At 41.9% G+C, this 14,699-nt stretch overlaps 1 protein-coding gene across 2 annotated transcripts in view; it reads left to right on the top strand.

Moving 5' to 3' along the window:
* slc41a2b (solute carrier family 41 member 2b) overlaps positions 1-13,446 on the top strand; it is a 40,584-nt gene extending 27,138 nt beyond the window's left edge. For both annotated transcript variants that reach the window (XM_085376748.1, XM_085376749.1), the window contains exon 11: positions 11,292-13,446. In XM_085376748.1, the coding sequence (XP_085232874.1) occupies positions 11,292-11,477 (186 nt within the window). In that variant the 3' untranslated portion in view covers positions 11,478-13,446. The remainder of the gene's footprint in view (positions 1-11,291) is intronic.
* The last annotated feature ends 1,253 nt before the right edge of the window (positions 13,447-14,699 follow it).

Raw genomic sequence — 14,699 nt, 5'->3', positions numbered from 1 at the left:
GAGACCATCGCTGATTTCACCGCCAAGCTTTTCGCTGGAAAATAACTATTAACTTGATTGAGCAAATATCCATACCGGAAATCTGCATGGACCTTGGAGAAACGGACCTGATTCATTGTGAACATTTCGGACCTTGAAACCATCGCGATCTGCGCGGGAGCGGATGAAGTGGACAAGATCCTCTCTGAGAATTGAACAAGATCCTCTCTGAGAGTTGAACATTAGAAGTGTGCTGGCTAGGTTTTTTTTTTATGGGATCGTGAGACCTGGATCTCTTCCTGACGAGGAAGATGGCGAGCCTTTCCCTTTGAACCGAACCACAGCCATTCTGAGTTGGCCCAGAAGGGCAGGTTGCTCTTCTCTCACGAACAATTGCAACAGTGCGGTAGGACGAAATCGCACCAATCACAAACTTTTGACCTATTGGATTTGACTTGACTGAACACTGACTATTAAGCCGGCAAGACTGACATATCTGAGCTCAGATAGGATTCTGATTGTTATTTTTATTGCTGTCACTGTATTTTATTTTATGTTTTCATTCCTGTTCATGAAATGCTGTTAAATTGTTGCTAAATAGTTTAATACAATTCATAGCAACTTTACCTGTGGCTCCAGTCATTCTTCTCCACGCAACTCACTTTATCCCTCCTACGAATCTAGCTATTGGCCCATTCTCTCCATCTTACTTTAATTTCCCCTACCCTATCCTGTACTAGGCTACACTTGGCAGTCTCAAAGGTTTCAGGTATGGACAGCTTGCTGTACTTATTAGGCACCTTCTTCATCACACCTTTCTGCAGCTCCAATAGTTGGCTAACCTCCATCCATGCTACTGTGATCTTGGCCTCTAGTCTCCTCCATGGAGGATATTGCTCCTTGTGGCTGTTCAACTCGTAGCCAAGCATCTCACTGATCTCTGCTGCTGTAGTGCAGATCAGCTGGTTAGTCTCTGTAATGGTAGCGGTAGGTAGGTCCGTAGTGCTGCATTCACATCATCTAGTAGATGATCTGTCTGTACTTCACGTAGTCTTGGAAACCGGCAACGGAGGATCCAAGTTTATCGCTTTCAGGTCAGTTCCTCTTGCAGTCAACACTTTCTTCCTTCGCTCTCGGGGCTTGGTACCTAATCTCAGGTGTGGGTGATGATACAGTGGGGCAAAAAAGTATTTAGTCAGCCACCGATTGTGCATGTTCCCCCACTTAAAATGATGACAGAGGTCAGTAATTTGCACCAGAGGTACACTTCAACTGTGAGAGACAGAATGTGAAAAAAAAAAAACCATGAATCCACATGGTAGGATTTGTAAAGAATTTATTCGTAAATCAGGGTGGAAAATAAGTATTTGGTCACCTCAAACAAGGAAAATCTCACAGACCTGTAATGTCTTCTGTAAGAAGCTTTTCTGTCCCCCACTCGTTACCTGTATGAATGGCACCTGTTTGAACTCATCATCTGTATAAAAGACACCTGTCCACAGCCTCAAACAGTCAGACTCCAAACTCCGCCATGGCCAAGACCAAAGAGCTTTCGAAGGACACCAGGAAAAGTATTGTAGACCTGCACCAGACTGGGAAGAGTGAATCTACAATAGGCAAGCAGCTTGGTGTGAAAAAATCAACTGTGGGAGCAATCATCAGAAAATGGAAGACATACAAGACCACTGATAATCTCCCTCGATCTGGGGCTCCACGCAAGATCTCATCCCGTGGGGTCAAAATGATCATGAGAACGGTGAGCAAAGATCCCAGAACCACACGGGGGGACCTGGTGAATGACCTGCAGAGAGCTGGGACCAAAGTAACAAAGGTCACCATCAGTAACACACTACAACGGCAGGGAATCAAATCCCGCAGTGCCAGACGTGTTCCGCTGCTGAAGCCAGTGCATGTCCAGGCCCGTCTGAAGTTTGCCAGAGAGCACATGGATGATACAGCAGAGGATTGGGAGAATGTCATGTGGTCAGATGAAACCAAAGTAGAACTTTTTGGTATAAACTCAACTCGTCGTGTTTGGAGGAAGAAGAATACTGAGTTGCATCCCAAGAACACCATACCTACTGTGAAGCATGGGGGTGGAAACATCATGCTATGGGGCTGTTTTTCTGCCAAGGGGACAGGACGACTGATCCGTGTTAAGGACAGAATGAATGGGGCCATGTATCGTGAGATTTTGAGCCAAAACCTCCTTCCATCAGTGAGAACTTTGAAGATGAAACGAGGCTGGGTCTTCCAAAATGACAATGATCAAAAACACACCGCCCGGGCAACAAAGGAGTGGCTCCGTAAGAAGCATTTGAAAGTCCTCGAGTGGCCTAGCCAGTCTCCAGACCTCAACCCCATAGAAAATCTGTGGCGGGAGTTGAAAGTCCGTGTTGCTCGGCGACAGCCCCAAAACATCACTGCTCTCGAGAAGATCTGCATGGAGGAATGGGCCAAAATACCAGCTACTGTGTGTGCAAACCTGGTAAAGACCTATAGTAAACGTTTGACCTCTGTTATTGCCAACAAAGGTTATGTTACAAAGTATTGAGTTGTATTTTTGTTATTGACCAAATACTTATTTTCCACCCTGATTTACGAATAAATTCTTTACAAATCCTACCATGTGGATTCATGGATTTTTTTTTCACATTCTGTCTCTCACAGTTGAAGTGTACCTCTGGTGCAAATTACTGACCTCTGTCATCATTTTAGGTGGGGGAACTTGCACAATCGGTGGCTGACTAAATACTTTTTTGCCCCACTGTATCTGTCCCCAATACATATAAATATATGATCACTCCTTGCTCCAAAAGCCAAGTATGGCTAGTATTGTAATGTTGAGGTAGAACCAGCTTACTTTCAGACGTGATTTTGGCTTCCACAATTGTGAATAGAAAATCATTGTAAAAAACGTTTACTATTAAGCTCTTCTTCTTTTCTGTGGTTGTAAGTCAAGTACACTCTTGCATGGTTTCTTCCCTCCCAAAAAGCTCAAGGTCACCTATTTTTAAGTGCAGCTTGAGCAGGATGACTAGCAGGGAGGCACTGGTGAAAAAGATCAATCTCACAAGGTTGGTGTACAATAAGTGAACATGTGGAACGGTTATTAATCACTGCAGAGACAGTCATTCGGTTTGCATTCAACAGCACACAACAGTTAGCTTGGGCTCAGCTCTATGCTTTACGATAAGCTCAGTGGAGAATCACATGTAGAACATGATGCTGGTAATAAAGGTTTAAAAAAGGTTCCAAAAATAAAAGATCTAAAGCAGCCATGCTAATTTCTGTTGCTGTGTTTCTGTTACACTCATTTGATGGAATTCAGCTACTAAAATTATATCCATGTTTCCCAAGATATGGATGTTTGAAGTTAGTCATAAAAAAGTCATCCTGACCAAAAACGTGATTTTGATTTTGACAGATCAGCAAAATTGATTTATGTTTTTAATCCTAAATGAAGACCATAAAGCTTTCTTGTACGTATGAGGTTATAAGGGTTAAAATGAGTAGACATGCACCATGCACCACGGCTGTATATCCCTACAGACCTGTGGCCAGGTGCATCATAAAGAAAGCTGATTTATGCTGAGGAGAAAATATTGAATATAAGAAATGCTCCCAGATACAATAAGCTCTCTTAAATATATCGTATTTGCCACTTAAAAAAGATCTTTCAGTGTACTTTTGTATTAAATGACTTCCCCTTTAAATCTTCTAATTCAAAACAGATGAATACAAATGAAATGCTATAATAAAATACCCAAGTCCGTGTATTCAAGTCATTCTCAAACTTAATTTTGTTATAGCCTGGAAAAAGAAAAGATTATTCAATAATGGCTCAATAAAGCAGCTTGCAATGGTCCACAAATCAAGCATTTCACTGAGCACTACTGTAGAATACAGCAAAATCCAATTATGTTTGCCCAGATGATAAATACTAGAGTATCTAATAAAGTGGCTTCAAGTGATACTGTTTGTATCACTGCAGGATTTGCAGGTTTCTTTGAGCACAGGGTTCCATATATACTGTATATATGTTGCATATTTAGCTGAGCTGCAGAGAAAAAAGGGGCTCAGAGATGTAACCATGAATAAGCAAAAAGATGTCTACGTAACAGCTCCGCGCACATATCAACAACACAGTATAACCTTACCTCTCAGAGATGATTAAACATTGATTATTTCAGAACTAGGGCTGGGCCATATTATACCGTTCACGGTAATACCGGTATAATGTTAGGCAACGATAGGAAAATGAAATATCGCGATAGAATGGGAGTAAAACGCGCATGCGCAGTGCCTTTGTTTTCATACGCACATGGCCGATTGTTGAGTGAAACAAATGAACCAGAATTGGTTTGTAAAAATGGTGCAACTTCAGTGATGTGGAACTGGTTTGGCGTTTGTCCGTCAGATACACGACAAAGCACATTTTTTTGCAGAACATGCAAGCGGCCGTCGTTATTGTCGTATTTGTCGGACTAAGATGCTCTTAAATCTGGGAGTAATCTGGGTCCTAAACTCCGTAAACCTTCAGGTCAAACAACACTGCAGCATCACTGAGAGTTTAAAAACTGTCTAAATTCTTTCATCTTTAATAAAACGATCAGCATTGCTGCTTTACCAGGTGTAACTATGAAGTTTAACTTCCAGGCATCCATGAAAACAAAATTTATTACATTTAACGGAGTTAGAAGTTAGCAGGAAGCTAGCGGAAGTTAGCTCGCTAGTTTCGCTAGTTACCCAAGCATGATATAGCATGTTCTGACTGAGAGATTTCTGAATAAATTCAAACGTACAGCTCTGCTATCACTTCCAACATAAATGAAGACGGGAAACTAAACAGCAGTGACGTTTGTAGGGTTACTGAAGTTGGGCTAGCTGGTATATAATGATGTGCTACGTGATCGCTAGCGACACAGCTATGTTAGCATGACATAAACAGTGAAGCTGGAGGACGAACACTAACACTTTTCCACTTATAAAAGTTAACGTGCCTGATAGTTAGAGACAAATGCAATCGCATGGCAGGATGCTGTAAACGGACCAAACTTCAGTCAGGAGAACAACTGAGATAATCCATCCATAATACGAGGTTAGTCATTAATATACTGCAACAACATGGGAATAGAGCAGCTGCCAGAGAATTCAACATTAATGAATCAATGGTACAGAAATGGAGGAAGCAAGAAGAATGAGTTTAATAAAGTTTGATTTATCTGACTGCCTTGTTTCGCTTAATGTGCCTTATAATCCCGTGCACCTTATGGTCCGAAAAATACGTACTGCACACTGCAGTTTAATGTTGCAAAGCACCTCTTTTTAACTTCAGTGGATATTATACATGGTTATGCTCAGGATATGTCAGCCCATTTCTACTGGAAATGCCTTTTGGTTAAACTTTCAGCAAGGAATTTGTATTCGCACTGTTAAATTTTTATATAGCTTTAATGTACATAAAAACCAGCTTCTTGTTTAAGTGAAAATAAAAGGAAGGTTGTCTTTTTGCACTAGTAATGTTGTGGAGTTGTATTTTGTCTTGCATCAATTATATCGTCAGTTATATCGTTATCGCAAATTTTCAAATATATATCGTGATAAATATTTTTGGCCATATCGCCCTGCTCTATTCAGAACATCTATTCATGTCAAAGTCTGGGATGTGTTCGGTGTTACGTGAAAGTCTGTTTTTGTGCTCAGTATGCTGGATGATTTGAGAAATGTGCAGGTATAAATATATGAGTGACTTTAGCACAAGTCTTTGTTGTAGTCATTACAGACCACCTTACAGTGTTTGCATGTCTTTTTATTGCCTCACCAGTATCAGAAGAAACACTTTCAGTCGTCCATACTTTCTGTCTGGTAACAAGCAACGTCCAATTATTTACAGGATTAAAGGATTTACATGAAAGACATTCAGTGATTCCAGCAGCGTCCTGAATTTTCTCTTAATCTCATAATTCCTCTGTGTTTGCAACATTACAACTCATCATAGTTCTTTGAAGCAAAGCACCAGCAACTGCACAAACTAAACATAAAGAGTCCTTCTTGGCAGACCTCCAGTCATTCAAGAGTTTCAAGGCTTGGAGACGAGTCGGTCAGTCATTGCATTTTATGCAAATGGTCCAAAATAAAAGTAAAGTCTGACATTTTTACTGAAGCAAAGACTCTCAGGTTGCACTCATACAGTTTAGTCTGTACCACGCCTTGGAAAGCTTGTATTCACTTTAGTTGGACATGAGCAGGTGTGTCCATGTAGCACAACTGAAAGCTGCTGTCAAAAACCCACAGTGCTACAATGCAAACAGAAAGTTAAACTTACATTTTGTCCTGAGAGAGTGCTGTTATTAACAACAAGACAACCCAGTCTGGCTGAGACCTGTCAGCCTATGGAAGGAAGAGTTTTCTGCAAGCCTCCATGTTCCTTGCTTCGTTGTATGTACAGATCATACACAGGAATTTAAAATTGCAGTGCTCCCAACAAATAGTAGCTCAGTGCTCCAACATTCGGAAGAAGGGACTGCTCTCAGGGACGGGGGGGGGATCATTACTCCAACCCAAGATTGAGTCCCAAGCCCCAAGAACGATGGAAGGAGGAGCGTTGAGTGCAAGAGGAACTGACCTGAAAGATAGGATCATTGCGAAGGTGGAAACCTGGACCCTCTGTAGCCGGTTACCAACACTGCATCACGTACCCTCAGAAGGTCTACTTGAAGTTGTGGATGCAGCACTGTGGATGATCCCTGCTGCAACCATCACTGAGGCTAATCAGCTGATCTTGACCACGCTAGCAGTGATCAGTGAGATGCTTGGCTATAAGATGGACAGCCTTAAGGAGCAGTACCCTCCATGGAGAAGGAGACTAGAGGCCAAGATCAAGTTAGCACAGGGAAAAGTAGCCAACTATGGGAGCTGCAGAAGAAGCTGCCTAAGAAGTGCAGCAGGCTGACCTGAGGCCTTGGAAACTGCCAAGCAAAGACTCAGAGGCTTGGGCAGCCGCTCGGAGAGGTATGCTAAATAAATAGAAGGCAGCTGTACGAAACCAGCCGAGGTCTATGCCCAGCGGCAGGGGAACAATATGAGAACAGCATAATTTTTGTGTCTTTCAACTGTATTTTTATTTCAGTCACCTGTGTACGTGGACCGTCGCAGTCGAACATGGCCATCTCCAGAGATCAAACAGCTTCTTTGTGTAGACAAATCATCCCCCTTCACTCAGGCATGATTAAGGAACCAGGTACAGATGCTGTGGTCGAGACTGCTTGATGGATCGACACTCTGCTGGAGTTCCTTTTTTCATCTTTCATTTGGTTAATCGCATTTTTAACTTGGATGTGTCTCATTTGTTAAAAAACGCGGCCCCCTTTGCACACAAGCGCCTCTCCTTCCCCTCCCGCCTGAAAACCAAAGCTAAGCTGTGAACTGTAAATGATAGTGTAGTCGGCATTTTTAGATCCAGGATGGTTCAAAGTAGAGCTGGGCGATAGAACGATAACGATATGTATCGCGATATAACTTTGACTCGATAGAGAAATTAAGCTATCGCGATAGACCTCGCCGCTCTTGTCCTCAAGAAAAAAGAAAAAAAAAAAAAAGGTCAGCCAATCCAAACTAAGTAGCGCAGAGCCGAACCAATCACAGCCGCAGCGTCACGTCGCGTGACTTGTTACGTACAGCACAAGTGCCAAGCCGCACGTGTGTTTGTTTGGGAAGCAGCCAGCGGGTAATGGAGGAAATGAGTGTGCCGACTAGAAAAATCAACCGAGCGTGACCGAAGAGAAAACAGATGATGGTTCCAATGCCGGAGAGATTGTCGAACGGAAGAGCCATAGAAGTTCCGTAGTGTGAAGGTATTTCGGCTATTTCAAGTCTGACAAAAACAGAGCAGCGTGCACTGTAAATTGTGCCGAAAGCAAGTCTGGAAATACAATAAACTGGTGCATGCGTCACACTGTGCGCCACGTTATTGTTTCGGTGAAATGAATTTCTACAATACTGTTAATTCTACTCTCTGCAGTGTTTAAATGCTTACATATACACACAGTTACTGTCCCTCCACACATACGACTCGGTTCTGCTTCTATGCCCCAGCTTTGTTTACTTTTTCCCACCGAGGCTTCTAGACTTCTGATTGGCCAACATTTCTGCACGGTTAGGAATCTAGCGCCACCTGCTGCTTTGGCATGTTCATAGCAGCGTTTTCCTTCATTTCTGCCTTTATGTGTGGACGGGATTATTTTTTAAAACGAGAACGGAAAATCTCAGTTTTCAAAAATACCCGTGTACGTGTGGACGTAGCCTCAGTCTCTGACTGGAAGCGCTAATTCGTCATTCGGCTTTTGTCAGACTAAAGTAACTGTTAAAACTGTTTGAAAAGCTAAGCTATACAACAAGGAGAGATTGAGAATTTCCTTTTAGTTCTCAGTTTATTTGATATTGACAAAGGTTAGTCAGTTTTGTCTGTTCTTCTGTAAAACAAACTAAGATTTATTTTTAGAATTAATATTTTGTTTCTAAGTGGAATTGACAGTTTAGTCTGTTTCGTTTGTTCTATTTTGAAACTTAAACGCTTTAGCGGCTGCCTTTTGTGTAGTTTGCAATATTTGCCTTTATTTATCTGAAAAAGTCTCATGTTCCTTAAGTACATCTACCCTGTTGAACTTATTATGGGAAATAAATATTTAAATCAAAACAAGCTGCTGATTATTTCACATTTTACTTGTGAGCAACGGCACATTTAAATCTTACAAATATAGTTATTTGGCTGATATCGTGATAGATATCGTTATCGCCTGAAATGAAAAAAACATATCGTGATATGAAAAAATCTCATATCGCCCAGCTCTAGTTCAAAGGCAACAATTTCAGCAGCTGAGAGGATGTGCTGCCCTGTCACCATGAATGAAAGACAAAGTGACAACGCCCGTGCTTGTGAATAGGTTTGAAAGCTTGTTATTTACCTGAGAGACGCTTTGCAGGGTCATGACTGAAGATTATTAGATGTGAAAGCAGGAGAACGCATTGTTTAACCGTATCAGATGTTCCATCACAGCCAAAGACAAGCAGGGCTGTCAGCAGGTTATCAGAACTCATACATTAATGTTATTAAACACAAAACATCATTGTCATAACCAAACCGTCCCCCCTCTTCTGATATCATCATCCCTACTTTGCATGATGGTATCAATCAATGTCTGGAATACTTTGTTTGTCGAATGTTTTCACTGCCAACTTGGACAGCTCATTTCCTCTTAAATTATAGACCTGTCCTTATCTTTTAATAGACTTTTCTTTTCCTCTCGCCACCGTTCCACTTCATGTGTGGAAACTTGAATTATGAATAACACTCTAAGAACTCGTCTCTCGGTCTGCTGCTCTGTCCATTACTCCTCGTCTTTGTTGCGGTTGCAGTTTTAAGTGTTTACGCTACTCTGCTTGGCATTTAAAGCACCTATTCATTTTCTTTCTCTTTCTTTTTAAGTATAAAGTTCTAAGGTTGCTTTTCTCTTTCTTATGAAAAAGAAAAATACTACTTGGAAAGTCAAAAGAAAGAAGGAAAAGTCAAGACTTCCCAAAATTGCCATTATCATAATTATGATTATTATCTACATTATATTGCCGTTTAGAAAGCAGCGTGTCTGAGAGTCTGGAGCTATGCAAACATGCTGCTGTGCAGTTATGTTTGCCACTTCACTCAGAGTTTGAACATTTGAGTTACGTGTAATAAGTGTGCATGCATGTATAATTATACTTTGGAGTTGTTTGACGCTGAGAAATACAAGTTAGTTATCTTAGTTTTAGACAAAAAGGAGTAACAGCACGAATCTCCAGCTTAATATCAGGTTATATATTTTGCAACACAGGCATTAAGTGTGATGCGCATCCTATTCAATTAAATATATTTATCAGTGCTGTCAATAGATTAAAAAAATTAACTAATTAATCTCACAATTTTCTGTAATTAATCGCAATTACTTGATCAATAGCCTGGCTGTAATTACATTTTTTCAACTTTATATTTTGATTGATTGATTGAATCTTTATTTTGAACATGTTGAAAAAGTATAAAAAAAAAAAATAGAATTAAAAGAGACAAATGAACAAAGCAAACAAAAGGAAAACGAGCAACCACAACTCCAAATAACGTCCATGTTCAAAAAGGAGCAGGAAGAAGCATAAGCTTAGCATAAGCTTAAGCTTGTAACTGACATTTATGCAGTTACAAGATACTAATAGGGAAGTATACACTAATATATATATTAGTGCTGTCAAACTATTAAAATGTTTATGCAGACTGATCACAGGGGAACTGTGGATTAATTTGGATTAATGATTAAACATCATTTATTTTTATTCTATATTAATCACGTTTCATTTTGCATGAGCAAACAGACTCGAGAAAAAAGGGCAAACATCGCACTTAACATGTTGAACATTCATGTAAAAACTCTGTAAACATGTATCCTCTCTCTGTCTGTCTTGGGGAGGCTTCACGTGCTTGAACGAGGAACCAAAGCTGTGTAAAGGTTCTCAGTGATGTTAACAGGTCTGCAGTTTGTTCCGCGTGGCGTCAGTCGATGTGTCCGAGGTCGACTTCCTGAGGCCCCGATGCTCCGCGAGTGTCCAAGCTGGGTGAGGCGTTAGCCAAAGTGCTAGCAGCATCCTGGCTAACGTGTGCTTCGAGTCAATGTGATATTTTAAGCTGGAAGCGCTTCGGTGAAAACAGAATTCCTTCTTGCACAACGTGCAAAATACCTTATGTGGGTCGACTGTTCCCTCTTATTTTTTTAATGCTAAATTTCCCACGGAGAGGGCCGAAGCGCGTTTATCATCTTCCACATCGAGTTGATTGGTGCAGCTGGCCGTCACTACACACCAGCTGCCCCGTGCGCATGTGCGCAGCTGACTCTACTTGGACAAACTGCCCGAAATGCCTTTATAGAAACATTGCAGGGATTCTGAGTCGCTCTGCACTCCAGGTGTGTTAAAAATTGTAATCCTGTTGCCCGTGATGGCGGATTAATATTAACACGTTAATTTTGACAGCACTAATATTTATATAATCACAACAACAGTTGCCTCGAGGCACTTGTATTGTAAGGTAAAGACCCCACAAGTACGTTCTAATCCTGTAATCGTAGCAAGAAAACAGAGACGCGGGTTTACCATCGTTCATATTATCCTGACAGGGATGATAGATTTTCTGCTGCATGTTTGTCTCAGTGAGCCCACCTGGGTATGCGTGTATACTTCCTGCACGCTCTCGATCAAAGCTGCCTTCTAATCCTTCTCTTCTCTTCTTCTAGGTACTCCTGTTGTTGTGTATAGCAGACTGGATGGTGCACTCAATATGGAGGAGCGGCAAAGACCCAGACAGTTTCTCCATCCCTTACCTGACGGCGCTAGGGGACTTGTTGGGCACCGCCCTGCTGGCACTCAGCTTTCACTTCCTGTGGCTCATAGGAGATCAGGACAGCGACGTGGGCGACTGAAAGCGTGCCACTTCTCCGTCTCTAATGCCCTTAAGCCTTGTTGTACTGGCGGTGCTCCCTGTTGCTGGTCAGCACATTCCTTAACTTCACATCCTGGATGAAACTTTTAATCTACACGAGGGTTTAAAAATTGTTCCTGTTTATTTCTACATGCAAACCACACCGTACTCGTTAAATTTCTGTTTTTGTGTAGCGATTGTGACCTGCATCATTTGCACCAAAGCACTGCTGGTCTTGTTCACTGGAGCAGGAAATCACCAGCCATCGCCCACAAACCTGAAGAAACCTTAACTGGTGGACTCTGCAGCCCAGCATCAGTCAGAGGCCTTCAGTGAAAAATTAAAAACATGTCTTTTATGTGGAATATATTTTGGGGATTGTGTCTGCCACCATGTCTAGTAAGATCAACAAGTGAAGCCTGACTGTTAGCAGATGAACTCGACTGCTACAGACTCGAGAACAGCTCGAGTCTGTACTGATGGTACGAAACGTTTACCTGTGTACTTTTGTTTTTATTTGTTTCATGGTTTGTGTTGGATTTCTCTGTTCTCTGCATATTTAAGGGACGTTCCTCTCCTGTTGTACCCACGCTCTGTGCACCAATCAGCTGTGGGCTGGACATCTGGGGCCGCCTTGTGGTGTGTGGCCTTTTCAGCAAAAATGTAAGCTTCTGTGGTTTGTTTTCAGAGGGCGTCCCCGTGGATCCCACTCTTTCTGATCAGTCTTGTGGAGAGCCACTGCTGTCACTTTTTTACTTTCTGTGTTCTCAGTGTTTTGTGGATCGGGGACCAAAACGTCTGCTCAGCACTGATGTTTGTTTGAATTTAAGTTTTAAACCAAGAATCATCTTCTTAAAGATGCTTGTGTTGGAAGGTGAACAGGGGTCAAAACAGATTATGCCACATTGCTGATAGTGGACCTTTGATTAAGTCCTGACCCACAAGCTTAACAGCCACAACCTACCTGGAGCAGTGCTTGGTGGGGGTGGAGGTGTTGGTGGGTTCTGGTCTTTTCTTTTGTTACTATTCCAACACCTATACTCACAAGACTGAAGTGACAGGAAAGGATCAGGTGTTGTTTAATCTAAGATGTGCATGTTTGGTCATGTTGCAGCTGGCTACTTCCAGGGTTAATGTTTATTAAGTTACTCTGTGAGATTACCAGTAACATACCTGTTAGTCTTGGCTGAGATAACATTACATTTACCAAACATATTTAGACCTCACACCGGAAACCTGACAACTGTAAACGTCAGAAGCTCTGCATAACATTGCATACGAGCACTTGAACGCCCTGTGCAGGGACGTTCAGATGATTAGTGCATGTGCACATGCTTCATGTTTCAAACGCGTGAGCACAGACGTTACTATAATTAGCCTGCGAGTGCACAGGGACACTTTTAATGATACAGCCAGTTTTGAAGTATCAGGAGGTATGAACAGCTGGTCTGACATTCATATATTCAGGATTAATATTTAGCAGGGAGGGTATTTCTTATGTTGTACATCATCTTTACTGTCACAATGTCACGTAAACCTTGGTAACCCACAATGCCAACCACCACACAGCTCCGCCTCCCAGATCAGATCTTGTGCCTGTGTCAGTGCGCCCTCTGACCTCTGTTTGACCTCTCTTCCTCGTGTATGATCACTCTGATGCTGTTTACAATTCCACTGTTTGGAACTTTCCTTCAAAGACCAGCCTGTCCCCGCAGGAACCTGGCAAATGTGGGAACACGGAGCGTTCTCATTACAAGGAGCTCTGTCACCACCGTCTCATAAACAGTGCAGACCGACACGGCGGCTACAGAGTCACAGGTTCAACTACAACAACCGTTCTCTTTGTTGGGAGCCTCACTGCTCCACCTCGGGGCGAACCCAGAGCAGCCTGAGCGTTCGTAGCACCTGTACAAAAATATGAAATACTTTCATTTGGGTGTATTTTGGGTCACTTTAAATAAAATCATCAAATTTTAGGCTAAAAAAAGAATTTTTTTCGTCCTGTCAATTATGACCCAGAATTAATTTCTGCTTTTTGTTTGTGAGACGAGGTTTGTGAAACAGTGGGACCACTGGCCTCCCACGGTGGATGATCACATGCTGTTTACACGATGAATCATCAGTTCTCAGACTGAACAGCAGATTTCACCTTGAAAAGATTCTTTTTTCTGAATGTATTGTTTCATTCAGGCCACGCAGAGGATCAGCAGCCCCCCCTCCACCCCGCCTTTTCTTTTGATGCTCTGTTCTCATTCAGTGATTCAGCTGAGTCAGCCTGATGGGAAATCATTCCCTGTAGCTCCTCCGGGAATGAGACGGGAGATTAAACCCACTCGTTGAAGTTATCCGATGTGCGTGTGTGAACGTAGCCAGTGGTTCTCTTTAAACCCAAAATGTGCCTCTCGAGATTTACTGGTTGACGAGGTATTTTTCACTCTGTCACACCATTAATGCAACTTTCTTTCTCCTGTATTGTAACACTGTGCAATGAGCTTCTTTTGTACTCTCAGTTTCTGAAGAGTTTCATTCCAGAACAGCATATCCACCATCCTAACTGTGGGAAACTACATGCAGATATCAGACGCGTTCTCGGATCGGGGCTGTTTTTTGGAATGAAACCCTTTGTTTAGGTTTGTGGCTCATATGGGCCACAAATGATTCAAAAATAATAAATATCCTTGATTTGAAAAGCAGTTTATTTCTGGGTGTTTTTGTTGAAGCATCATATCAAGCAGACTTCATTTTTGAAGTCAGCTTGTGTATCTTGTATGTCTGAATATGCAGAGAAGAAGAAGAAGAGGCACATGTGACATCCCCCCTTTTTAAGTGAGCGAAGCACAATTAAACAGGTTGAGCTTCTTTGCAGCTTACTCCTTTTCATCAGCATCATTGGCTGAGAGAGCAGAAAACAGAGATTCATTTATATGGTCTGCACCAGTTTAATCCCATCAAGACCATCAGGCAGGAAACCCAGCATGATCATATGTGGGTCCTTATGACAACCAAAGAAAACACAGGCAGTGTGAACGTGAGAATATTTGACAGTTACTATCTGGGTGTGCCGTGTGTCACTTCAGTTTTCCTGAAATCTCTTTAATCCTGTTTGATGATGATTAAAAGCATGATGCCAACTGTTGGGTTTCTTTTCTGTGTGACTGAAACAAAAAGTTTTTTCAGAAGCGGGAACAGAATTTCCTCGCTGGAGCCGACTGTACCTCAGCGA

This window comes from Diplotaxodon limnothrissa, linkage group LG17, assembly GCF_057381915.1.
Source record: "Diplotaxodon limnothrissa isolate DT_005_m linkage group LG17, D_limnothrissa_male_GT1.1, whole genome shotgun sequence".
Classification (NCBI taxonomy): Eukaryota; Metazoa; Chordata; class Actinopteri; order Cichliformes; family Cichlidae; genus Diplotaxodon; species Diplotaxodon limnothrissa.
The sequence above is the reverse complement of the archived record's forward strand: the minus strand, read 5'-3'. Positions and strand labels throughout refer to the sequence as shown.